This window comes from Oreochromis niloticus, linkage group LG1 (assembly GCF_001858045.2).
Source record: "Oreochromis niloticus isolate F11D_XX linkage group LG1, O_niloticus_UMD_NMBU, whole genome shotgun sequence".
In the NCBI taxonomy this organism is placed as follows: Eukaryota; Metazoa; Chordata; class Actinopteri; order Cichliformes; family Cichlidae; genus Oreochromis; species Oreochromis niloticus.
In genome coordinates this window covers 19,593,298-19,621,099 of record NC_031965.2, presented here as the reverse complement: position 1 = coordinate 19,621,099, position 27,802 = coordinate 19,593,298, and the positions used below count along the sequence as shown (strand labels likewise).

The 27,802-nt window shown below is 41.6% G+C and overlaps 1 protein-coding gene across 12 annotated transcripts in view; it reads right to left on the bottom strand.

Moving 5' to 3' along the window:
- The window catches only part of sox6 (SRY-box transcription factor 6), a 129,107-nt gene that overhangs the window by 78,181 nt on the left and 23,124 nt on the right, over positions 1-27,802 (bottom strand). For 7 of the 12 annotated variants that reach the window (XR_002061999.2, XM_019358282.2, XM_019358275.2 and 4 more), the window contains exons 3-5: positions 21,267-21,317; positions 5,137-5,374; positions 1,796-2,006 (exon numbers count right to left, since the gene is read on the bottom strand). Coding sequence is in view for 11 of the 12 variants with exons in the window: in XM_019358282.2 (XP_019213827.1) it covers positions 1,796-2,006; positions 5,137-5,374; positions 21,267-21,301 (484 nt within the window). In the remaining variant the exon portion in view is untranslated. The remainder of the gene's footprint in view (positions 1-1,795; positions 2,007-5,136; positions 5,375-21,266; positions 21,318-27,802) is intronic. The other 5 variants (XM_025906124.1, XM_025906122.1, XM_019358305.2 and 2 more) reach the window with 3 other exon arrangements.

Sequence of the window (27,802 nt, the reverse complement as noted above, 5' to 3'; positions counted from 1 at the left end):
CCAGAAAAAAAAAGTATCCCACAATTTTTGCAGCTTGGGGACAGCACACCGAAACTCTTGTATTCTGCGTGTCTCCAGCTCAGAAACTAATTTCTACCAACAAGGGAGTTTATTTTGGTGGTGAGGATACACAACACATGAGGCAGACCAAGTCACTATTATTAACAGGAGATTAAAACAGCTGTATGGTACTCTAAAGCACCCTCTCCTCCCTGCGCCAACATAAGGCACTGGATTACAAGCTGCACTTGACCATTTAAATTACTGCAACAACCAGCCTTCACCAGCTGGGGCTCATTACCATAATGCCCGCTGTCGCTACCAAGAGCACTGATGGTCTTGCCCTGAAAATCCAGTCCATGAGAAGCAGGACGTATGAAATTTTTTTATACCTTAGGGTAAAACTCAGCAGCAATAGTAATACCAACTTTGTCCTAAACAGAAGCTGTCCTGCTCGGGGAACTCCTTTGTGTCCCGCCATATCTCTAGATCAGTAGCAGCAAGGATACCGGATATCCCTAAAATTATGTCTGCATTAGAGCATTTAGTAAAAATGGCCCAAAAACATGGGCGAGACATCACAGTATATTTACTGTCTGAACTGAGATATTTATTAAGAGCTTCTCTTTTTTTCAGTGTGTTGGTAAATTGCCAATATGAGTGGTCATTAAATCATAATAAAAAACAATTATTAAACTAATAAACCTACCCAGGTCTAATTTGTAATATAGATTTTTGTATTCAGTGAAATATGGACTGTCTTCTAATATCTAATGACAACACAAATAGTCTCATATCAGGATGTGGCTAAACGATTAACTGATGAGAGGCCTGTGACGCTCTGATACAAAGATCGCCGAACGAACACTTAAAAAAGAAGTGGCAAATTATTTTTAGGCTAACAGAGGTCTAATTTATTCGTCTGATGAAGTGCTTAAGCTAAGAGCTCCCCAGACACTAAATGAGACACATGCATTCCCAAGGGGGTTTAACATTTGATTGGATGTAGTTATATTACTACAGCCCTAATTAAGAAGGGGGATGTGTTTCAGCAGCTCTTTCAAATATTTGTTTTTCCGCCATACTCTTGATAGACTGCAGGCTGTAGGAGGGAGAGCCAAGCAGGGTGAAATGGTAGCAGATATGATAGAGGCCCAACAGTCTTATCGCAGAAAGGGATTTCTTTTTTTCCCCTCTATTTCTAATTTTAGGAAACAAAACAACAACAGCAACAACAAAAAATCTCTGAGCTATTCATGGTGCGCTGAATAAGATGAATTAATTATGCACACGAAACAGGTAAAATCCTCGAAAAGGGCTTGGGTTGTTTGTGGTTAGCAACCTTTGATGAATAACTGTGCATGGTGAGAAGTGTTCTTGTGAAGCAAAATAAAAAGGAGGTAATGTTCCTGGCATCAGGTCAGCACTATAAGTTTTATAGTCAAAGAGTTTTCCTTGGCGTGGACGAAGACCACACTTATGCTGAGGTGCACTGCCACACAGTCTTTGTCATGTTGGAAGAAGTTCAGAACAAACTGGAAATACTGTAACGTCAGTATTCCCAGCTTTGAGTGTGCCCGCATGAGTGTTTGAGACAGAGAGAGATACAGGAGAAAAGAGGCAGACAGTCAGCAAGCGTGAAAAACTATTAAAGAAATGGGAAAATGTGGAAAGATCGAGGACGCTTAAGGGGGAAGAAGGTAAAGTATTCCTGTGCCCATATATACACACACACACACATGCACGGACACACAAATACACGCACAGACGCACGCACACACACGAGGAGTCATACCGTCTTGCTCTGTCTTTGTCATCTCCTCTAGCTTCTTCTGCTTCAGAGTGTCCACTACGTCTGCCAGGCTTCCTTTGCGGCGCTCTGGAGTTCCAAACGCTGATCCGCTCAGCAGGTCACTTCGCTCCCGGGCCCCCTCCTCAGGCTTGTGTGGGGAAGTGGAATTGTTCCGGAAAGAGTACAGGGAGCATACTTTATTGCTGTCAGATTCCTGTAAGACAAACAGAAGTCGGGAGGGGAGGCAACAAGGGATGGGATTTGTATTAAGTGATGAGCAGGATTCTGTGTTCTGTCAGTGGCTCTATTCAGTGTTTTGACAGTTTTTCATTCAAATGCAGTGATTGCTAGGTTTTTGCAGCTCATGGGCGATTTGGCCATATTAAATAGCTCCTCTCTGGCTTTTCAACACGGCAGCTTCTGCAGTCTCAACAGTGATAGCTTCTCTGATAAATGAAATATGACAAGTGAAAAATTGAGATGAAATGATGAGGTACACTTTCATGGGGGTATATCCATAATGTGCTCAGGCTTTACTTTTCATCTGCGGAGACTACACAGAGAAACCGCCCAGCTGTAATCTCTCAAATTGCTGTTGAGTGTGCATTTGTGTTAGGGTGACTGCTGTGTAATTTGTTCATTTTCTAGTGGAGAACTATTCTCAGCTGAGTGCCTCGAGCCGTCGTAAATCTGTGTCCTGTCTCAAGCTGTTGTTGTTTTTTCGTCCCACCTGTGTATGGTTTAGTATTTAACTAAGGGTCCTGTCTCTGGCTGACTGGCTGAGTGTTCCCGGTGCACAAACAGAGACATAAAGGCATGGGGGAGAAGAATGGGGGAGGGCTTCAGGGGGAGAGACAGAGAGAGTAGAAGAGAATACTCTGCACATGGGAGTGTATAGTCAGCGCACAGACGATGGCTGAGGATTGCGTCTGACAGAAGGTAGTGTTAATTATGGTTTGTGCAGTCTGAGAAAGCAGAAGGTAGCTAAGCAGCCAGGAGTTGCAGCCTTTAACAGGGGAACAGTTACTGATTTAAACTTTCGCCTGCACAGAGAAGATCTGAATCCAAAATATACTGCAAGCCTGTCATACAAAAAACAAAAAAACAGGGAGCTTTAATCAGCACCAGTGTGATAAGAGTGTATTACAGCATGGTTAAATGATGCAACCATGTCTGGAGTCGCTGACAATCCCGAATAAAAAGTCGGGAATGCAGTAAACCAGGCAGGAGTGTTGACAGTGCCGAGTTCTCATCCCTGTGTGGCATGTTGAGCTCGAGGCAGAGTTTCAGTGGAGTGTAGGGTGGTCTGGTACCAAGTGCCAGGGTGGCACGACCGACCGGCCTACTCTGCACCTCCCAGCCCAGCGCTGGATCATTATGCAGCATGGCAGAGACAGTTGAGAGTGCTTGAGGGGAGTGGAGCAGTGCTGGGTTAATCAGCTGGCGTGGGTTCAGGGCACAGCCCACACAGAGGCATGGCACAGCAATAGAGTCAGGTAATCAGCAAAGGCAACACTCTAATTCCTTCCACCTTATGTCCTTTTCTTTTCTTCATCCACCTTCTTGCATTTGACCTTGTTGTTTTTTTTCCCTTTTACTCTCCTTTTTAGTTCTTACTCCCACTCACTATTCAACCTATTATTCAGTTGAAATACCTTCCAAGCGTAGAAGACGGCATGGGCATGAAAAACGTCCACTCCTAACTGTACATTATACCAATTAGGACTGTCACAAAATCAAGGCAAGAGGAGGGAATAATATAGAAGTAATAAAACACTCAACCTTTAACATTTAAAATAGCTACTATCTAACTACTCATGATGTGATGTGCTTGAATCAAAGTCATATCGAAAGTTTTCAGACCTGCAGACTCTTTCTTTTTGTTACTTCAATGGCTGCTGGCCTTGTTTACATCAGTGAAAGATCAGTCTTATACTTTCTTTAAGAAAATATGGTGATTGGTGCCCTCATATTTCTTCTTTAAAAAAAACAGCTTTCTTGTATTTAAGTTTTTTTATCCTTAAGAGCTTATATAACTCAATGTTTAGTCTCTGACATTTTATTTAGGTTTGTGTAACACATAGTTTATTTATTTAATATATTAGTTATGTATGTTTGTGTTTCTATATGCTTTTTTTTAGCTGTACATCATAAAATTCACTAAAATCCTGTTGTTGACACACTGTAATGTGCTACAGATGACAAGAACCTGAGAAATCCTATGGCTCTGTGTGTGTGTCTGTGTGTGTGTGTGTGTCTGTGTGTGTTGTGCTAAGGTGTTGAGGGTCTCAGTGGCAAACTGCAGAGCTACTTCAGAAGCCCTCTGGGTCTCTTTACCGCAGGCCCGTCTGTCACAGACAACCACCTGCCTCCTGTGTCTATAGCCCACAAGTGCCTATGCTCTTCCTCATTCTGCTCATATCAAAGCGGCGCTCCACTTAAAATGCGCAGCATCTGGGGGTCTTGCCGCAGATGTAGCTTACACAAAACAAGAGAAACAACACACGCACTGAGCACACTTTTTTTTTTTTTTTTTTAGCAGTAATGCAAATCCAAAGCACACCAAAGAAAGCAGATAAGGCTACATTCCCCTCCATCTGCTATTAAGTAATTTTATGTGCCGTTCACATTGCTCAGAGAAGAGTTAGAGATCCCCTCTTTAACCTAATAATAGTTCGTGGTTTAATGTTTGGCACAGTTGCCTATCTGAAAGGCTCCAGAATCCCTGAGGATTCAGAGCATTACAGAACCATGGGGCTGGAGCTGGTGATAGAATATCAGCTAAGCTTCTTTATACAAGCCAGGAACAATGAGTGGCTGCTCCGCTTGGATCTTGAATACCCCCGGGAGGACAGTAAGACATAAGTGCATACTAATAGGTTTGAAATTGTCCTGCATTACTATGCTTTATTTAAACAGAGCTTCATCATTTACGCCCCACAGTAGCTCACACTGTTTTTCTTTCACTCTGTAAGTATCACAGAGTCACTACAGAATAATAAAAAAGGTTTAAAGACTGACCAGTTCTGTATAACTTTAGCAGACTACATTGGTATTTGTTCTGCTAAATGGCTTCCCGTCGTATTTTACATTTTTTTAATTTTTTACTTGAAATTTTTGTTATTGCTGTCATTATGTTTTTTATACTGTGTGATGCTCTGTGTGAAACATTTGCTGTCCCCAGTGGCAGGTGAAAAACGAGCTCAGATCAGTGCGATTTTAAAACTCTTTTCATCTGCACAAAGATGCTTTGTGAAAATGTATGAGACTTTTGAAATGTTTGGCATTATTGGTTAACCAGCATGGGCTCTATTAGAGGTTTGTTTTGCGTATGAATGTCTCACCATGCGCTGCTGGGCTGACACCAGGCTGTCCCAATCGCTCTCTGATGGTACGCTGCTGAGCGGCTGCATTTCATCGGGGGCTTTTCCATGAAGCAGACTGTGCAGCGGCAGCTGTGGTGTGCCATGGGCCTCTGCGCTCTCCTCTTTCTCCCAAGACAAATGCTCCTGACTCATGGCATCATCCCCATCAACCACAGAGGCAAAAGGAGACGTGGCTTGCTTGGAAGACATGACTCTGCTGTGGAGCAAAGAAACAAAATAGAGTCGGGAAAAAAAAAAGATTATGACTTATAGTTGTTGAAGATTTCCATGAACGAATATCAAGTTGGGGTTTTTTCGTAGCTGCCACTGGGATTACACCTGAGGGGATGATGGTGCATGAGATGAATGATCAACCTGGCTATCACCTGTTGCTGTTCTGGGCTGCTGAGTTGGGGGCAGGCCATGGGGTCCCTAATCCTTTGTTTAATGCAGATGGATGACTTGATCTGTGGCTGGAACCATGCCTATTTGAGTTCTGGTCCAAACCCCACAACAGTTACTCAGTCAGCAGGTCAGGCAGAGAGGGGGACTAAATCCAGATAAAAAGTGATAAACCTAACAAATGAGTTCACTCCTGGTACGAGATTGCTTTTCCCCCCTCTTCTTTCATTGTCTTTTATTCATACGCTACCTAAATGATGTTCTCTATTTTTCAAACATATTTGGTTTTGTCCTCCAAACATCGTAATAATTTAGTAATTTTCCTCATTTGGTTTTCTTTCACTCTGAACCAGTCAGATACGAACAAAAGCCAGCCTTGTCTCCTTTTGTTTCCGCGCATCAAATGAGGAAATTATTAACATTTTGGTGACAGCGTTCCCCCAGGCCATCAAATCCTACTTAAGCGGCTTAAAAACCAAAGCTCGCAGGAGGACTAAATTCACAAATCTGTCACATGCTTTCATGAATATTACAGTGAAGAGTGTACTTGACATATCAGGTGCAAAGGAAACTCATGTTAATTCTAATTTCTCTCTTTTTTTTCTTTTTTTAAACAACCCAACTCTTTTCGGTGTAAAATTTATACAACCAATTCTGCGTTTTCTCACAATTAATGAGCCTGCACTCATGCTGTGCGCTACAAAGAATGAAATTAAACACTGCCAGAAAATCTAATTATGTGTTTGGTTTTAAATTAAAAAGGGGATAATATGGCCTTCCTACTGATCTGAAGTGGAAAGAGGAAGCTGGAGCATATTTAGCTGCTAATCTACCTTTCCCTTAGCTGTTGTTCTGTTTATTCTTCTCAACTCTGGGACATCGATCATTAAAACCAAGCTGTAAATATTCACAGTCATGGCCTGTGAGTTGGTCTGTGTTTGCATGGGAGAAGAAAGATTTTTTAAAAAAAAAAATTAAAATGGGGGTGTGAAGTTACAGCTATGTGTTTGTATGCGACAAAATGCTCAAGGTACTTCTTGCATTACATTTCATCACTGATCAACATCTGCCCTGTTCTCCTGCTCTATCCACAGGGGTCAGTGTGACAGCACTTTAGTTCCACCCTCAGCTTGACATGTGGGGGTGGGGTGGGGGGTGGGAGCTCTCAAGGTTGAGGCAGTCTGTAGTGCGATGGTGTCCTTGCACTTTCTGCTGAGAGCCGGGCACCAAGAGATAGGCAAAGGTATTTTCATATTAAAAAAAAGGATTTTGCTAACAAGGTCTTGACTGTAATGGTTCTTGGTCCTTCTCAAGGAAGTGTGTCAAATAAGATGTATTGTCCATGTAAACACACACACACACACACTGCTGAACTGTTATCCTCTGTGGATAAAATAGAAAGGATCCAAACATGCTGCACAAATTTTATAAAGCAAAATTTTAAGATTGTGAAAAGTTCCGAATAGAAGAGAATACGACATAAACCAATAACATAAAAACAGATGTGGAGCAGTAGTTGAAGAAATTAAAGACTGTGTTGCAAAGTTTTCTTTTTACCTTTAAAAAAGAAACCCTAAACACCAACTTCAGAAGATCTGAGAAGTGCGGCAGGAATTTATGCCAAAGAAAATCAGACAAATCTATACTGACTATTAAAAAATTTGCAGTGACAGAGTTTATTCAAGTGTGACACTCTAAGTGTTACCATCCTCTTTGACACTTATTTACTCACTCACTCACTCACTCTCTTGCACATAGTCACAGTCAACCTGGGCAGTGAATTGAGGCCTAAACAATAGTAGCCTAAGTTGATCTCTTGTGTCTCAGCAGCTGTACAAACAAACCCACCAAGACAGGTAGACAGTAGTGCAGGAGTGTGGTCCCATGCCTGACCGCCTGTGTGCTTCTTTTTCTGTCTCTTCTTCTGACTTTTTAGCCGCTGTGCCTCAAAATGCTGCTGGCTGTGTCTTTTAGTGCGACTCAGCCCTTCATTTTAATCAGTCATTAAATTGTTTCCTTCAATTATATCAAAGAGAAAATGAGCTCAAAATTGCGCACTGTTCACTGGCAATCAGAAGTCGGAGCAAAGTTCAGAGCATGCATGTAACGGTAAGTGGAGGGAGTAGAAGTTGGGCTATTGGCAATGGAGTGTGTGCGCATATCTGTGTGTGTGTGGGGGGCGGGAGTAGGCCGAACGCTTATTCTGACATATTTTTTATTCATGCACTCAAAAAGCTCGAGCCTGAAGCGCAACAAGCACCTCGTCCTCAATGGAGTGTGAGAGTGAAACAAAGCACTGCTTTTGTATTACACAGTAAATCAAGTGGTATTATTTTACCACTAAAATATTCAGTCTCTCAGGCACTTTTACTTTGGTCTCCAGCCATCAGTCAAACTGCTGAGGCGTGAGTGAGAGAAGGCGATAGAGAGAGAGAAAAACGAAGAAGAGGGAGCAATGGAGACTCCATCCTCCTGTAACATGTGTCTACAGCAATCTTGTTAAAGAATGCAACAGATCTGCAGCTCCATAACAGTATTTGTCAGCAGGAGTTAATAATTTATTAGCAGTGCTGGGAGGGCTGCGCTCAGGCAGCTAAAGAGTGCGGAGAAACCCTTCTGCCCCACCCCCAACCCCTGACAAGCCCCATACAATACTACCTCATATTATTAAAAGGGAAAGGGAGAAGTGTGGCAATAATTCTCTGAAAATATCTGAGGGCAACCATACTGTATTTTATTCCTCATATTTGGAGAGGCGATCACAGAGGGCTGTGATCTAAAGGCGTGCACGTGCAATAGATCAGCGCAGAAACAACAAAGACATCTGATGAGGTGTAGAAGAGGGAGCAGAATTTAGTTGAATGAGGGTACCACCAAAGTGGAATCTGATTATATTTTCAGATCAAATAAGACTGTATGCATCCTTTGCCTCTTGTGCGTGAGCAAAACAGCCCTGTTTCACTTTATTTTGAATAAAATGTGCTTTTACAAAACAATAAAAATGAGGTGAACTTGAAAAGCCTAACCCTAACCTGGCCGCACGATAATCCAACAAAAACAACAAGTGTAAGATACGCAGCCATCTTTCTCAAAGACAAAAGCCCCAGTCACTTTGACGACTTAAGACAGAGATGAGGGAGGGTCAGATAGAAAAGATACCCAGTCTATATATAGCTGACAATATTGCGCACATTTGAAGGGTTAGGACTTAAGTTCTCCGGCCACTGGCTCATATGACCTGGAATGCTTTGAGTCATGAATTGTTCCCCAAGATAATGTTTCATCATCGTGCAAAACAACCTCTGTATAATTGGTAAGTATTAGAGGAGTGTTGTGCACTGCTCATCTTGGTGGTCTTGTGACTGGCGAGCCATGTGTCCTCAGATATCCCATTTCCTCTTTCATCATAAAAGGGTCTGACTGACTTTCGCCCTCTGTCTCTACTCTGTCACACTGTTTACCTTTTATAGACAATGGCCTAAGTAACTCCACACCGTCACCCCCGATCACCCCACCCGGACACTTGTCTGTCTCACTGCTGACGTCTTGCACCCTCAAGTTTTGATCGTGAGTCCCAGAGATGAGGAGGAGATTAGACTCTTCTTAGGCGTGTTTTCAGTGGAACAAGGAGAGAAAAACTAAGAAATCTTTAAAAAAGCGAAGGATATCTTAAACGGGATGGAACAGCAAACAGTGACAGATAAAGAGGTTCCTTTGTGGTCTATCAGTGTGTACATTTGCCCAACATGTGCTAATTCAAATAGTTTTCTCACTTTCTAATATTCCAATAATGCAATTAACAAAAGGCCTATGACCATTGTCCTCTAGCACACTGTTATTATATTGCGCTCTATTAACTGTGCACTACACATTATGTACAGCTAATAATAAATCAAAACAAAGGGATACAATATCTTAAATGAAGCTCGGTAGATAGTAGATAATAGTGTGGAAGCTTAGTGTGTGTGTGAACGTGTGCGTGGGAGCCACGGAGAGCCAGTGAGAGAGAGAGAGAAAATCATCTGTGTATTTCCCTTCAGGGGTTCCTCCTGTTCTAACAGGTGTCATGGTAGGGTTCCTCTGGGTTCTTCACCTGCCATAATGAGATATTACTACCTGACAGCTCCCAGCTGGAGGAGCATTGACACGGATTCCACCGTTTAGCACAATTAAATTATCACCCTCCATTGTGATTGTGCCATGCTGTGCAGCAGCCAGGTTCCTGGATACATAATCAACTCATAATACGGGCTGTATACCGTGCACAGTGAGCTTGCTTTTCACACACATGCACTTGCACATCGCCATGCGGGCAAACCCCTGCATACACAGAATGTGCGTACACATGATATTGTGCAATTCCTGTGGATTTTTTATTTTATTTTATTTTTTTTTTAAAAAAAGGTCAATTCCTAAAAGACAGCTGCTTTTTACAAGTCAGTTTGAATCAGTGACACATCTTTGTCTTACATCTCAGGCAATTACAGGTAAGAGTGTTAAAATATAGCAAATGGTTGGGAAAAGAGAGATTTTTCCCGACTAGGTAACCTACTGTACAGAGACTGGAGACTTGTCTAAATGAATTGTTTAAATTGTTCCTCCATTATTGTTGACCTTCCCCTGCAAAAAGTCAACTCAATTACGGCGCCACTTCATCCTCACTTCACTTTCTCTCCTAATGCCTTCTCTATTAGAAACTGCCACAGTTACAGCAGCTAAAAATCCATGCTCAAATGATAGCCACCCAGAGCAAATTAAGCAAGCCACCTGAAGTGCACACTTTACATATTGAGCAGAGCATTGATAATTACTTTGCAGGGTAAATTATTTGCAATAATATGCCGCAAGAGGAACTGTCTTGTATCTCACTTTAAACACTTGTGCAGCTGCTATGACGGCGTGGTTGGTGTCCTTGCCCCCCACGCTCGGCAAAGGCAGATGCAGGTGTAAGAGTGCTTAAGTGTCCCTGTCTGTCTACTCGGGAAGGGTCGATGAGCACTCACGCACTGAATCCCTCCTTTACCACCTCCTCCTTCTCTTCCTCTTTTGGTCCTCTGTGCCATTGGCCCTTTTCCTGATCCCAGGACACAATCTCAGAGCTGGATGGCATAACAGCCTCTCAGTTCCCCGGGATACACACAAGTTCACTCATGCGTGTGCCCTCACAATTGAAGGATGGCCATCCAAAAAAAAAAAATTCACCACTGGCCTTTTCTCTGGACTCGCACCATAGCAAAATATATCCACTAGAGGAGCGGTGCAGAGAATAATATGAATCAACCGTTTAGGGAAATACACACTCCAGAAGATGCTCTTTATTTATTTATTTTTTTACTAATCACATTTCTTGTTTTTCTGGACCTACTTTGATGGATTTTCCAAAGAGCCTTCTGGTGCTGCTGCTACACTTAGCAAACTTCACAACAACTCAAGGAACACGGCCTTATTTGCTGAGCAACAGTGAAGCTTTGTGGCTTGCCTAATAGTTCGCAGTAAGTTATGAGCCCTTTGTGAACAGGAGAAGGAAAACAGAGATTGGAATTTGGCAGGAACATAATAATACAGAATTCTTCTGTTCATGGAACCTGAATTTTTTTTTTTTTTAATGGAAAACAATTGAGCATTGTTTAAGGAAAGAAAAGCAATAGTGACAGATGAAATATAGAGTGGGCCTCTTTTTGTAAAACATTAAACAAAGCACTATTCAGCTCATGTCCTTTTTGTTATTTATAAAGATAACTTCTTCTGTGCACTAGAGAATGCACTTCAACAAAACCAGTGTAACATCTCTCATAGCTGCCAGAATAGTGAGTGGAAGAGCTTGTGCAGTGTGCCAAACAGAAGTAAAGGGATGTATCCCAACTCGCCAAAGAGAAGAAAAATAAGTCTAAAGGGAGCCTGGAAATCTCAAAAGGGAGGAGAAGTTTGAAAGAACAAAGGAAGTCTTGAGCAAAAGCATCCATACCACAATGTGGACAGCAACTAATTATAACGGAGCAATTTTACGGGGAGCGGGAAAACCAATGAAAAATTGGTGACTGTGGCTGATTTATGAAACTAGAGGGGAAGCGGTGCTGCACAGCAGGAAACACAGGTCTCGCCATCACGAGGACATCACTGGCAAGTGATGTGCCAAAGTGAAACGGCAGCAGGTTTGCTACAGCTGCTGTTGGTTGGCATATGGATTGTCAACACACAGTACCCCACATTCTCAGTCTCTATTCTTGTTCCTTTAACTTCCCTAATATATACCTGTACATTACAAGTTCTGATCAAAAAATGAGCTAGTTTTTTGTTTTCTACAGAAAGAAAAATAATCTTGCTTTTAACTGGATTTGTGATCCTTTGGATTTGTGATAAGTAAGGAAATTACCTTTAACACTGTAGGAATTAAGCCGTCCTATTCATATTCAAGGGGATGGGAGGAAAACAGCTTATTATCTGCAGTTAGACCTACTTGTACTTCTTTGGCGTTTTTTTCTTTCCCTCGATTCTTTTTCTCTTTCTGAATAAATTAATGGCTTTCATTGAGAACTGTTGCTCAAGGGAAAGGGGCTTCTCTTCCTTCTTTGTCTTTGGGACCTTGTGTGTGTGTGTGTGTGTGTGTGTGTGTGTGCGTGTGTTTTTAAAGGACTGTTAGAAAAACGGCTGGGGTAGAACCAGGGAGGACAGAGACTAGCCATGTTTCATGTGACATGTCAATTGGAAAATCAAAACAGGGGTAGTTCATTTGCTCCACCCAGATGAGGCCATCTAGCTGAGCCATGATGAATAGGGGTCAGGCAAGCCACACCTCAAAGATTTATGATTAAGGCTTATTATGTTGGGAAACTGACATTGATTGCTGATTTAAACCTCTGAAACCAATTAATTTGCCAGTGCTGAATAGAAAGCATGGTCAACAGTGTGTGTCATTCTGACAGGTTGGATGTGAAGAAAAAGTGAAGGGCTAAATGAATGGCTGGCACCCAGCTCTGTTTGGAGGTGGTTAAAAGTTACCACACGTGATTGACAGCTGATACGGGAAAAAAAGAGAGAGGCTGGAGGAAAAAATGAGATCTGAAGAGCAAAAGCAGAAACCTCAGCCACTGATCTGAGTAATTGCCCAAAAATTTGGTTCACAGAAGACATGTACAAGCTGCTGTTTTAGCAATGCTAAAATGGTTTCATTCATGGGGCGGCACAGAGAAAACCTGAGTAAATGAATGTGAAACACAGCCCTAATAAAATCAGAGAGCTGACAGACATGGTTGAACAGGAAAATGTGCTGTATTTCCACTCCATGGAAGCGGGTGCTGTAGTGAATTAGATGCTGACTGAAACACAAAATGTTTAAACGGGCCTGCTGCTAACCATGTGTCTGACCACTCGCATTGTGCTTCAGCTCTTCTTTGCATTTGTCCAGAGCGATGCAAAAACGATGCGGGAGCCACGAGCGCTACACCTACCACAGTCTATTACCCATGTGATTTTTTTGCTGTGTTCACAGCAAAATGCCACATTACACTTGGTTGTATGTTATTTCTCTCTGCGGTTGTAAAGGGGGGTAGCTTGTATTTACTAATACCCTTTCCTCTGCATTAGCTTCTCCTTAATTCTTTTGCTGGCTTGCTCAGAAGACACATGCATCATGACAGAGTTCCAAAATGAAATCATTAACTAAATTGCTTTCTTAAAAAGCCACAAGTGTGCAGCAGGATTTGTGTGTGTGTGTTTGTTTGGCTGTGGGCCATGGGCCTCTGGTTCCCAGGCAGCCTGTGCCCCGGCTCTGTTGTGGTTCCCTGCCACCACACTCATTATACTCAGCCTCAGCACAGCACGGTGCAGGGCTGCAGCTTGCCTCGCCTCACTCAGTGGGCTAGTAGGAAATAATCTAGTAATCTCAAACTACTCCTCCATTTCAACTGGGCCCCCATTCACACAAAGAGGCCCTTTGTCCAAAATCATTTATAATCACCCTCTGGATCCAGTCAGGAAATCAGTCAAAACTACATAAAACAAATATGAGTTCGTGTATTATGTTAAGCCTTTTCTGTAAAGCTGATCCAGTTTTAGTGTCCTGCTGTATCAAACCAAACTTCCTACTGTGACTTCACAAACTTAAATAACAGGAGGGAGGAAATATCCATGTCATTGTCAGATAGACATGAACAAAGTCTCAAGTACAATACACGATAAATATGTATAATTTGCACACAGAAACACACAAAGTGCAAACACAGAAAATATGTTGCAAACTTTCGGGAAATGTTATCAATCTGTCTGAGATAAATTTCAATAAACAAAGCAAACAGAAGGCAAATAAAGAGTGAAGGACAGACAAATATTTGATAAGAGGATAAGGACGTAGCTCAGCTGCTCGCGGGGTAGCGGAGGACCCCATCCACACACACACATGCATAAACACAGCCCTGACTGACTGGCTGCTTTCTGCTGAGCTAAAGGTAGCAGATGTGTCTTTCACAGCCTGTAGAGTGTGTAACCAGTCTGCAAACAATAGCTGGAACCTGACAAAGGTCGTTGCACTTGCAACACACTCTTTGCAGTAAAGTGCAGTCAAATCTTGGCCACTTCTGTAAACCATTCTCCCCTTTTCATTTTACAGACAACTCAGGCATTTCACACTGAACACAAGCATTGTCCAAAAGTTGTGTTTCTGCTGTTAGTGTCTCAGCCAATTAGTCACCTACTGATATCCTATTTGAATGCCTATGTAATCCCCTTTAAGATAGTTAAGCCACCTTTTTTGACCTCTTCTTAATATAACAGTTGGTGTAAACATGTTCAATCCTATTAACCTAAAAATATAACATGGGGCTAGGTAAAGTACCACAGCGCCCTGCTCTTACTCTTAATTACCACAGACATCCATAGCAGTGAAGATCCATGCCTGCCACCATGAACTCGGGGCACGGGAAAATTTTTCAGCATGGCAGATAGGTGATGTTTTTGTTTTAGTTCTCTTTAAAGATAATTTAAAGATTCCCAGTTAAATAGCTGTGAACATATTTAAAAGGAAAATTACAAACACGCACTTCTTTCGAGTAAACCAAATATAGTGAGTAAAATGTGCCTCTTGACTCCTCTTTACCAACAAGTGGTGTCAGCTGCATGTAGCCAAGGTGAACTGGCATTAAAGGAAACAAGTGTGCAATCTAATGAAAAAAAAGGGGAAAATGTTTTGCATCCACAACGTGACAATGTGACAAATTATGAACAATTTAAGGTTTGGGGTTTTTTTTGGGGGGGGGGATAATTAGCGACACAACTTTTGGTAAGTCTAGATACCTAAATTTGACTAAAAGTGATCAAATTTGACTAACACATCGTATTTATTTAACACCGTGTTAATAAAAATGTGTCACTGGGCATACCGCATTATGGGTTGTGCTTCTCCTTATTCTGTTAGTATGTAATAGAGATTGTGTTGTGCAGCCAGTGTACACTCTTTAAACTCTCGCTCTGTGGTGTCAGCAGGGCAATCACCAGGCATCAGGCATATGAGGCATATCCGCTATAAATGGAAGCCACATCACTATAGCGCTAAGCTAAAAATACAGGCCCTGGTTTCTCCCCCTTCCCTGTATTCTCAATTGTGTGTAAAGCTTAAGCTAAAGACTGGCTTTATGTGGAAAAAATGAGGGCTTTTTTGGACCTGTTGAGGAGTTACAAATCTACTGGATTTTGACAGTAAAATGCAAAACGCAAAAAAGAAAAGAAAAGGAAAAAAATAGCACAAGACCCTTTTCTTTTCACTTACAAGCCAGGGTTTAGGAGAGCTCTCTAAAAGCTATCAAAAGTTTAAACATTTCCCACATTCCCCATCTGTGGGTGTGCCTGTAAAGTGCTTCGCTCCACTCTCTTGAAAACCTCTAAGGGATTGCATCACTGGACGGCATGCTACACCATGGTAGCAACATACTGTAACATGGGGGAAATACCTCATTTTGGTTGATTCATAAACACCTTGTGCACTGGTGCAATGGTGGAGCCGGCTGCTCCCAGAGCCAAGTCCCCGTATTAGCGGGCACACAGATTGCAGCGTGTCTCTCTGTTCTGTTAATCGAGTCTCAGCCTTTGTGGGGTCTGTTGTCTCTGACTAATAGCGTACATTGGCCCTCTCTCATTATCAGAGTGGGTCTTTATCAGAGACCCTTGTTTGATACAGTTAGAGTTGATGCATTATGAACTGCACACCAAGAGTCAGCAGTGATCTGCATATTCAATAACTTCCGTAATTATATGCGCAATTCATCAGATGGGATGTGATTGCAGGGGAAGTGGAATAGAGTGGAATAGAGAGGAGCAGAGAGGTCTGATTCCTGGAGGACTAAAGTCTAATCACAAAACTAACATGATAATTGAAATCTAAATTGAAAGGTTTAGCTCTCAGGGAGAGTATGTCAGACATGGAGTGTAGAGGCGCTAGTAAGAGTGAAACAGAGGGAGAATAAGAGTGGCAGGAAAAATGAGAATTAAACCATCCATATAGATATTTACAATCCTTGTCTGGGTCAATATCAAAAAAGTAATGCCTTACATATTACTTGTTCCTGATTATTTATTTTCCGTCTGACTTGTTTGTTGCTTATTACTTTTGCATTGCTTGGAAGTATCCTTTCCTTTCTAGAAAATTAGACTTTGTGAGCCTATAAACAATTTTCTTTTTGGGTGCGTCTAATCAGAGAAAGGATTTCGGCATGGCATTGTAATGAAACAAAGATGTCTTCCATTTCACCTCAAACACGGCGCCGTCTCCACCTTCACCTCTCGTATTTCACTTGTTGTGAGGAAACGAGTGCAGCAAAGTCCTCTGTCTCGTTCTCCCCTCCTCCCCCTTTCTCAGCTGTCTGTCCCAACCACAGGATTCATATTCATCCCTCAATAACATTTAATTAGTAATGCCAAATTCATTAACCTATACTGCTGTTACACTGGCCTCAGCCATAAATTAGCTTAATGTGAGCAGACGTATTGCAGCTGTAATAAGGGACATAAAACTCAAAGAGAAACGCACAGTGTTCCTCCATAGTCATGCATCATTATAACTCAGCAGTGTTTGAGAGCAGGAGTTTTCCTTTTCACTGTAGCAGCTCTTAGCTGTGAGGCCTTTTTCCTCGTAATGCACAAGAAATATGTGTTAGCTCGAAATTAAAAGAATATAATAAAAAATTTGTACTCACAGCAAAGCAATCATTTTCATCACCATCTAGTCACTTTCAAGTCTTTAATTAAATCATTGACATTATAGTATTAAAAGTATATTTTCTTTTTTTTTTCTTAAGGTGTTTCATGTCATCGTTTTGCATGCAAAAGCTGCTTTTGGTGTAAGAAAGCAGTGGAACTGCAAAAAAAAGGGGGGAAAAAGTTTAACAGTCTTTGGCATTTTGTCTGCGTTTATTTTTAATCAGCTGAGGACATGTTTACATTTTTGGTTGTGTGTCATATTATGGAAAATCAAATTTTCCTTTACTAGCCCCAAAATGGCCAAACATGAGTCTTTGTTTCTGGATGGACACGTAGGTTCAGGAAACAAATTGCTATTGTAAAAATCCTCCAACAACGTTCGCTGGTCATTGACCTTTTTTAGAAAAAAATTATACATATACATATATATGAAAAATTTTTTAGCTCCTCTATGCTCTGGGGATCTCAACTAGCCAGCCCACACCAAAAAGCCTATTAGACCTGGATCCCACTTTTGTTTTTTAAAAAGGGTCTTGTCCTTTCAGTACACTCACTTCCTCGCTTTCTGTTTTTCAAGCATAGGTGGTGGAGGAACACAAGTTCATTGTTCCCTCGCAGATGGAAGTTGGAGTTACCAGGGTAACAGCTCTAATCCTCCTTTTTTTTCTTTTTTTTTGTTACATTTCTTTCATATTAACAGCCTATCGAGTGCTACCTTTTAAGTTACAGGCAAGAGTGCTCACTCACTTTTAATTAGCTATGATTCTGTTTGCCAGGAGACAGCATGATGAGCTAATCGAAATTTACGAAATAATGACGTACTACAAGCAGCTACTTCTTTCTCCTGAGGCCTGCTCCAAGAATAACAATAATGAGGCCATTATTGAGGATTGCACTTTAAAACGCTGCCCTGCCACCAAAACAGAGGACATAATTGTTCTGGTGTTTTCCATACAATCAACTACCCATTGTGGATGACTTGAGAACTAAGGGAGCAAAGAATGGGCGCCATAATGATTGGTCTGTGCTGCCATGAAGATCCTGTACAAAGTGTCCGCAGAGGCAGGAGCTCGATAGACTGCTGATTTGCTTGGACTGTGGATGAAGACAACCGTCTGGCTTTGTAGAAAAATGTCCTTTCTGCTTTCTGCTCAAATAGTCCCCGGGCTACATTTGAAGAAGACTCACTCATTCATATGGGGAAAAGCTCAGAGTGACACAGGCTCATGTGAAGAGGCCACAGAGTTGCGGTGGAGAAGCGCCACTACTACAACTACTATCTAACCGTTAGTAGATAATCAAAGGTGTGACTATTAAGACATATTTGACAAGCACTGCTATACAGATATTTTTTTAAAAGCCTTTGTAGTTTCATAGCAACTGTCAACTGAGCCTTATCTCGCATTTCGAGATGACTCAATTAGATAATCGCATATCTGGCCACTAAAACTAACTGCATTACCAATCGAATCAGCTACGTTTTTGGAATTTAAAAGATCCCGAAGAGGAGACAACGACAAAGAGAGGCTGAAGAATAAAATATTTCACCAAAAAGTTCCACATCGAAACTTGCTGGGTTGGAGCTCAGTGGGGTTGTGCAAACACAGTGCTATAGCTATTAGCTGTGCTCCATTGTAAAGGAGTGAGAGAGACAGAGCTCGAGGGCAGGAGGAATGCTAAGTGGGCCCCTTAGCCCAGTCAACCTTCAGTGGGTTTCATTTATCTTCATCTTGTTAGACTAAATTAATTAACAATCTCAGTGTTACACACTTTCTCCTTTCATTACATCAAATAATGGCAGAAATGTAGGGGGAGGTCCTGCCCACTGGGAGTAGACAGAAACTGAAGACATCTCTCTCCCTCACTCTACCCTTATGCCTCTCTCTCACTCACGTCGTATGTCTGTATTCAGTCTTTCTTCCTTCCCCTTTCTCTCTCACACTTGCTCTCATTTTCCCAGCCTATGTGACTACGCAGACAAAAATCTGTTCAACATCTTTCATAAACATATAAAAAATTGATCTGAGGTGAAAACGCACCTTCTCTTCGACAAGGGAGGCTTACGGTAATGCAAAAAACCAAACAATTGTCCATTAAAGACGCTGTGTACATCGGGCGCTGTAATTTTTGCTTTAGTTTTTACAACTACCGAGAATTTGAAACGCACAATTATTGCCATTATACAATGGAAAGTCTTTGAGCTGTGGGGTAAATAAGGGGCTTTCTGTTGGAGTTTGATGTATTTTTCACGATGGCTGTGTATCAGATGCCATTAGGAAGCAGCAGTTGTCAAAAATGAAAGTGGATACTTTTACAGCTAAGAACTCTCTGTATGTGTGACTCAAAAGCAAACTTGTGATTCATTACAGTAATGAAAGGCACATCTGGTATGCTTTGGTGATATGGAGTACACTATAAAAAGTCAATAACAAATGCATATAGGAGTAGACATGTCTGAATTTGTTCAGAAAGCTCCCTTTGACCTAATTCTGTTGTTTGAAAAAGATACTGGGATTGTACACCAGAGGAATGCCTAACTGCCACATCCATCCGCCCTTGTTTGCATCCTTTTCTCCCTTTTCACCCCTGCCCCCACCCCAAAGCCCACTCCAGGACACAAGTCTTTATCAAAGCAAAAGGGCTAACCCTGAAGCAAAGCCTGCCTTTAATCTTGGCCTGATTGTTAAGGCCTCCAATCTCCAGCCAGTGTGCGTGATATCTTTCTGCTGCTGCTTCTCCTTTAATTAAAACAGACATTGACAGAAGGATGTGGATTAGCAGTGCAATAGTGTGTTTACTTAAAATAATCGCAGTGTTTTCTCTCGACTGTGAGAACAAAAGGAAATTGTTGAAAAGCAGCCAAGGTCAAAGGTCACGTCCCAGTATTTGCCTTCTAATATTTGTAAAAGTGGTATATGGAAGGATCGCTTTAAGATCTATTTCTTTATCCCGCATCCTACTGAATGCAGTTCATCTTTAGTACACTTATTTTTCCAGCAGATTGGTTTTGACAGGCGCTGAGAGTTAAATGGTGTCGTCCACTTTGTAGCATTACTCAAAAAAAAGACAAAAAAAGAAAAACGTGGAAATGAGCAATGGCAACATGCTTTCAAAAATGTAACATGCTGTATGCCTGAATAACTCCTGTCAAACCATAGTAGATATACCACACCAGATAAATTGGTTCCATGCCCTGAAAGATAAAACAGTAACTGTACATTTTTGCATTACTTATTTTATTTATTTAGTGAACAGAAACTATATGAAGAATTCATGAAAATAAAGAATATATAGGTAAAATATAGGTATTATAATATAGGTATAAGTATTTGCACTTTTTGTGAGTTTTGGTTTACAGTCAGAGATGTATTTTTTTTTAAACCCTTGTATAATATACTAAAATAATAAAACATCTGATATAGTATGACTTTGCAAAGTAGGTTTGGACCAAATTTCAGTTGTCTGAAAGCTGTCTGAAATCAGCTTGCTTCTTTCTTAGGTGTATAAATGTGGGACTCGAGCTCATTGAATTCTAAAGATAAATAAAATACATTTAAATGCATGAGAAATTTTCCTATTGAATTCCTGAAGGACATTTTGACTAGCGAGAGTAATGGTATCAAATTGTCCTTTCTTTTTAAAATGCCCCCAACAGTTCTGAGGAAGAAAAAATGCTGTTAATTTAATCAAATAAGTGACCTTTTGAAAAAGAAATCAAAGAGGATTCATTAGCTTTAGTAAAGTTTGGCTGACAGCAGCTTTGAAAGGCAGATGCTGCTGCTGTGGCTTTTAATGAGCCAACCCTAATTAGGGAGCAACGCTGGAGCCTAGAGAAGGTGGTTGACTAGGAAAGGAGCCAATGGTAAATAAGCTCTCTTATTTACTTCCTCTGTGTGTAATGACAGCACAAATTTTTAATTAGAATCACAGGAAGGGTAAAGACAAAAATGTAAATCTTTATGTCACGCTGAATACAAACACAGAGCACGACAGGAAACAACAGTACATCACAAGAACAATATCCCAGCGACTGCCTCACCCCAGTAACCCCAACATCCCCGATTAGGGGTGGTTAGTAGGGGAGAGGCGGAGAGGCAGAGACAGAAAGTGGTCAGACAAAGGCATGCAGCTTAAAGACAGAAACCCTGACCTGCAGTTTTTTTTAAGCTGTGATATAGAGAGGAAGGAGGGAGAGGGTGGGGGTGGGGTTAAGGCCAGCTCATGTGTCCCTCAAGCTGTTGATGTGTGCTTTCAGTCTGACTTAAGGCTATCGGGGTGAGCATGCTACTCAGCCACACACTACACGAGCACAATCATAACAAACAGGTTGGGTAAATATGTCAGAATCCGTGTTTGACAACGTTCAAATATACAGACACATGCGCACACACAGACATGTGCACGCACACACGGGACAAAGTCTAAAGCTAACATGTGTCAGAGAGTTTAACCCCTGTTAGCCCGCTACCACCCTTGCCCGACCTATGATCCTAAATGGCAATAACGGAAATGAAACTAACCTCAGTAAAAAGCTGCTACGAAGAAAGCCCTCCATGTCAGCGTGTGGGGTTCTGGCAGGAGAAATCACAGAGAACCATTTTCACTATGAAATGAGTAATAATTAAACAAAAAAGAACAAGAAGAAGAAGAAAAAGAAGAAGGAGGAGGAAGGGAGAAAAGAAGGAAAGAAAGAAAGAAAACACAGAAATCATACATCTTCCTCATATGAGATCTTATGTCTTTAATTAAAGCAGAAATATGACTCGGAACCCATCCTGTCTTTTTATGATCTGACATCATTAATTATACCTCTTTCCATCCAGGGAGTGGATTTGCATACAACATCGCTTTGCACTGAGAGCCTGATGATATGTTTGCATCAAATAAACTCTGCCTACTGATCTCTATACAGACTGTTTCCACTGCTGTGTGCAGATATACGCATGTACATCCAGCAGTGTAACCGCAAATCCCAGAGCAGCCCTAGCCTGTTCGGAGTAGCCAGCGGTGGTCCAGCTGCAGCCCATGTGTAGCGAGGGTGCTGTGGCTTCTGGGAGCCCGGCCGCAAGGGGACCCGAGCTGGGATTCGCAGCGCCAATGAGGCAAAAGGATGTGGTCATGATGTCACCGCTTGCAGGGGTCGTTCAGAAGCTTTACCCACAAAAATACTGAAGACACATGTTTAAAATTGACTTACAACAGGTTTCCATTATCCTGTGTTATTGGCCTGTATATAATATGTGCTTTTATTGTGTTAAGATTGGCTGAAAATTGATTAGGACTTCCATGTGCTTCGCTTTAAGTGGGAAAAACAGGCAGAAATTTCAAGGAACAGATTTGTCAGTGGAACTTTTATCCGTGGTTGAAAATTAAACGTCTCTCTGATCTCACAAGCCCAGTAAAGATGTTTCAGCCTCTGAAAATATGGTGAGGATATCTTGCAGAAATATTTTCGGCATTATAATAGGCCATTTCACGTCAACGCTTTATTTCTCCACTGTCCTTTTATTCATTTTGATATCTTTTAAATTCAAGGGCCGTAAACACTTCATACCGAAATTCCTGTTGTGAAAATCACTACTTTTTTAACACCATTGGAAAGAAAAACACTCCTTTCTGAAGTTAGCCTCCTATAGCACTCCCTCATCATCATGAATAACACAAAACTCTACAGCGAATGACATCTCAGCCCTTAAACACCTTAAGTTTTAGTGACATGGGTGTAATTTGGCATTTTCTCCCCTTGCTCTCTTGGCTTATGAGACAAAGCCTCTGAGAGAATGGAAAGAATGAGCTGGGCCCAAGGACACTGTGCCTTTCAGTCTGGCCAGCACTTAGCAAGGCAGTGGATCCACAAGGCCCAGAGGGCTCAGCCGAGACTTTTCTCACAATAAGGTGTCTGGGGAGGCGGGAGTGGCATAGCCAGGGGCGCTGCTGCTCTGCTCTTTTCTGCACTCAGCTGGGCCCAGTGCACATAATACCATCACCACGCCAGAGCACACCAAGCCAGTGACAACGTGAGAAAACAACCGTCAAACAGTGCAGAGCAGATCAAGCGTGTCTCCTCACTTCTCTGAGTGCAAAAAGCACACATAGACTGCAGTCAGGCACACACAAACTAAAACAATTACCATTCCAAATATGAATTCACTGTGAAGCACAGTGAACACAAACAAAATCTAATACATGTATAAATAGTTTTTTTTATAACCTACACTACAGAAAAGGTTTAGAAATCTGAAACAAGCCAGGATGAGAATTAGATTAAAGAGCACTGTCTTTTTTTTTTTCACTTGTCACTGAGTCTATGTGTTTTACTGACACCTTAATCCTTCCGCTGACTTCTAAAAATAGTTGGGGTGAAAATTGAATAGATAAGGCTGTGCTCAGTTTCTATCTTTGTCGTTGGTTGTATTCCATAACCCTTGCTGTTTTACTCGACGTGCTTGTGTTTCCTCAGCTGTGCCTGCTGTCTGCAGTCCCATTGTGGTCAGAAACAACTGAGCTTAGGCTATGGAAGTAAAGGTGCGGTTTGGAGAGAAAAATGAAAAAAATGAAAAAACTAAGGAAAAAGTGACTGAGTTATATTGTCTTTGCTCTTGTCTGAATGCAGAATAAAAAAGTCTTTAAATTAAAGCTCGGCTGCAATTCAAGGGCAGGCTTTTTGGTGAGAAAGAAGCAGGGAGGATAGACATCACTAAGTTGGCCTGGCCCAGTCTGAGCAGTGCGGCAGCCCTTTCGAAGAATGAGCCTCTGCCAAAAGCTGCCTCTGCCTAACCAAGTCTCCCACCATCTGCAACAAATGTGCTCTATTAAAGCAGTACCATATGGACAACAAGCTAGCTATTAACACGGCTTCGGCACATCCCCTTAACCTAGCCCAGATTTCAAACTTCCAGTCAAATTGACTGCTGATTTAATGCACCGCCAGCAGCAATGTGGGTCTTGGCACGAGACAGAACTCTCAGTCTTCAGTCATTAACAGCCTCACATAGTGCGGGGCGCACAGCGAGACACAGAAGTTGGCTACACAGATCCAAAGAGTAACTACATCCCAGGTTACTTGGTATATCCTTTAAATAAACCCCAATGAGAATGGATAGCAAGAGCATGCACTGATCCAGGAATTCCAACCTTTTTAAGACAAGTAAACCAGAGCTCAAAACACTCTATTGTACTGAGTGGAAAGAAGCTTATGAAGTACATCTACCCACAGTGGCAGCCTAACTGGTTGCTTGTGTCTCAGTTGTTCCACAGTGATGGAGAGTGTATTTGCTCCCTCTGCATGGATCCAAAATGGCAGTGATTAACCCTGCAGGGTGTGGGGAGGGGGAGGCACTTTAATCCCTGTGGGCCAGGCGGCCATGTTGACACCTCTCCCTGCTCTGAGTCACAGAAGGACCCACCCACAGCTCACAAAGCCATGTTCTCTTCTCTTCGACCATGACGCCACAGCTACGAGCCCTCTGTTCTGTGACCCGGAGACAACACACACCAAATCAATTACAGTTCTGTGGTTTTTAACCCAAATCCAAAGTTCAGCAAATTTTGTTTATTTTTTGGGCTCTTGTCTCCGCAGCTTCGATACCGTACATAATTAGAGCAGAGACACATTTCTTCTCTAGGAAGCCTGAACATACACAGTGCTGTGGGCTTAAATAGGCCAAGTCTTCACAGCAGTCAAAACAATTGTAATTGTGCATGTTTTTTTTTTTCATGTCCTTAAGTATGATTATTGTTGATTTTGGTGTGTAATTTTGCACCAGCAACACCTATAAGTGGGTTGTGCCAAGGCTTTTAGGTCTTAAAGATGAGGTTATTGTTTCAGCATCTCTGTTAGTAGTGTCCCATGAAAACTGAAGTGATGCATTAAACGCTGCCTGATGACAATCTAATTAAATAAGCCTTTCATTACTCTCAATGGAGCAGCAAAATATGTGAAAAGGTAGAACAGGTTTGAGAGGAGGGAGATCCGAATAGGGGGGAAAAAAGACCAAGCAATCTCAATGTCCCAGTTCTATGCCAACTCAACACCCACACCCAGAGGCATGCGCACAAACACACACAGACAGACACATACATACAACCTATGTTACCTTTACTAATGTTAATGGTATCCCAGTGACTCCCTACATCACCTAAAATACAATGCACATATACATGCTGGCATAGAGGCGTGCACACGCATGCGCACACGCGCACACACACCTCAGTCAGAGCTGCCAGATGAGTAGTGAATTAATTTGTGTGAGCCACTCCAACATTAGGAAGGTGTGTTGAAAGGTGTCTGCTCATGTTTCAAATTAAACGCGCTGCTGGTCAGCATTAGCACCTCGCCACCCGTCGGCAACTGACACTTAGGGGCTGGGGGTGGGGTGGGGTGGGTGGATGGTAGGGAGGAGGGGAGCCCATCCGCCGTTCACACTGGAATAATTAGAACATGTCAGGAAGAATTAATTTCCTCATTTTTCAAAAGGATACACAGAAATTACCATGTTATTATATGACAGGGTCCCTGGGAGGATTGGATTAAATTTGATTTCTTGCGCAGCCCACACAACAAATTAAAGTCATAAATAAGATGGAAAGAAGCGGGGCACAGAGCATATGTTTATGGCAATGAGTGAAGCCAAGGGAGCAGAAACAACTATCTTCATTTCATTTTATTTAAATCAGGCCGACACCGTGTGTCTGAATGACAGCACTTGCTAATGGGTCGAGATTAGAGGCTCCTTGATATTAACACAGCGATCCAACAACTCCAACTTAAAATCAATGGAACGTAAAGTGTGCATGATACTGGCCGAGCCTGCTACACACAGTTATAACTAGATAAAAGCTTTACCACAACAAAACCTCACAAATACGCCTGTTTTATTGAGCTTTGTTGACTTTTTCTCAAATTCTGATTTTCCTTTAAATATTGCCACACATTATGAAGCATACAGGGAAAATACAGATGACAACATTTCAACTTGTCCAAGTCAAGTAAAGGCCTTACCACCCTAAATTCACCATTAAAAAGAAGGTTAATGGCTCACTGTCCTACAGTGACTGGCATACTGATGGACAGATGACAACATGCTTTTGTAAGCTAACTCTGGTGACAATGTTCTGCCTCGTATGTGAATCATAAACAGACTGCTTTTCATATTGTGTGCTATGCGAGAGAAGATAAAAGAGCCACTGGGGGAGGGGGGAGAAAAAACAAATGCTTGCAAAAACATAATAAATGGCAATAAAATTATATCTTAAATTGAGGATGTGATTCATCCTAATTTAACGAGTATTCAGCTAACCCGATTTAATGTTCAGTACTTACACATATCTCATCTTGGGGCTCAGTTTGGACTTGTTAGCCGACTATTACAACTTAATACTGGCTTGCCTGGGAAGAGTTTTTCAGCTCTTTCAAAATGGGCTGTCATTAGAGCCTAGCACTCCCCTGGGCCCCACAAAGTTTAAATAATTTGCGAATCAATTAACTGGCTACTCTCAACGCAACAGGGATTCCACACTCCAGGGTCGTGGTGCATTATCAGTTGGAGACGATTCATGGCTTTTTGGGAGAAAAGTTCATGGTTGAAATCATTAATTCATTTTACAGGACTTTTAGTTATGCATTACTTTCCACAGCTGGGGTAGCAAGGAGATTAATGGCATGTTCTTTGGTCCTGTTTTCTAACGTGAATAGCTACTAGATGAAACTCTGTCCTACAGTGCGAGGGAACAGACTGTGAAGAGGCAGGACGGCGGCCAAATCCATATTAGAATTTTATTCTTCCGAGAGTGAAATAAAGTCTGTCAAACGTTATAAAAATAATAATAATAATAATACGCCGTCTAATCAGATCGCCAACAGTTAGTTTAGACCCTTCAAATGAGGTCATCACTGAGCAATACAGAGTGGGAGCTATTAATTAAATGCAGCGTATAGGAAGATAAATAAAGTTAAGCAGGTTTTACACATTCTTGCCAGGTAATGACATGTGCAGCAATTAGTTTTCCAAATTCACTCTGGGATTCTCTGAAGTAATTGAGGCTGATGGAATTAAAATCTTTGTTAGGCAGTCTTTGTCAAGCAGTCTCTGTTCAGCATATTGACCATAATCATTGCAGGGTCAGTGGACTGAAGAGGCTCATTTGATAAATAATAGATGGAGAGTAACCATTCAAAGGTTGTTCATTTTCATTTTGTGGTGAAGTGCTGTTTATTTAATTTCTGACAAACTGGCTCCCAACAACCTCCCCTTCAGTCTAGCCATCAATAGTGGGCTCAGCAGCGGTGAGACCGTGCGGCTGCGGCTTACTGGATAAATGGCGCATTTTAACAGAGAGCGTGTATGACCTGTTCTAGAGATTGTCTAACATACCCCTCAAGTGTTTTTTAAATGACTTTGCACGAGAGTAATCAAACACGTTGTATAAGCAACCAAACTAAATTACTTCAGCTCGTATTTTGACTTTAATTAAACTTGCAGGTCGAAGGTTTTAAGATCGCATAAAGACCCAGATTAATGTCTCAAAAAGTGCGATGACACTACTGCTTGCCCACATGGGCATCTTGTTGCATTTTCCTCTTTAACAAATAGTGACAGGTGCCTAATAGCATTCAATAACCATTAACCATGAGCACTTTACTGAGGAGTCTTTATTTCTTTACTTCAGGCATCAGTTCATTAACTACCAGACCTGAGTGCAAGCATTTTCACAAGTACCCTGAGATGTTTGCGGTTTTGTGCTTGCAGATTTTGACAGCTATGCTGGTGCGTCTAGTGTAAAGATTGAAAACTATAAGTGGTTTTGTGATGATTTCAACAAAGGGATTATTATGGATCTTCCTTTAAAGGCAGAGCAACATGTAAGTCCTAAAAACATTCAGTTTGAATTAACCCAGCCTTTGATAAACTTACCCAGCTTCTGCTGGTTTTACTCTTATTTTTTTCATACATAGAAAAATCTGTAAATTAAGCCAGCCAGATTATGCAAAACATAATACTCATAATATATCTATTCTATTTCCCACTAGTATTAAATCTACTTATTATATCGCAAC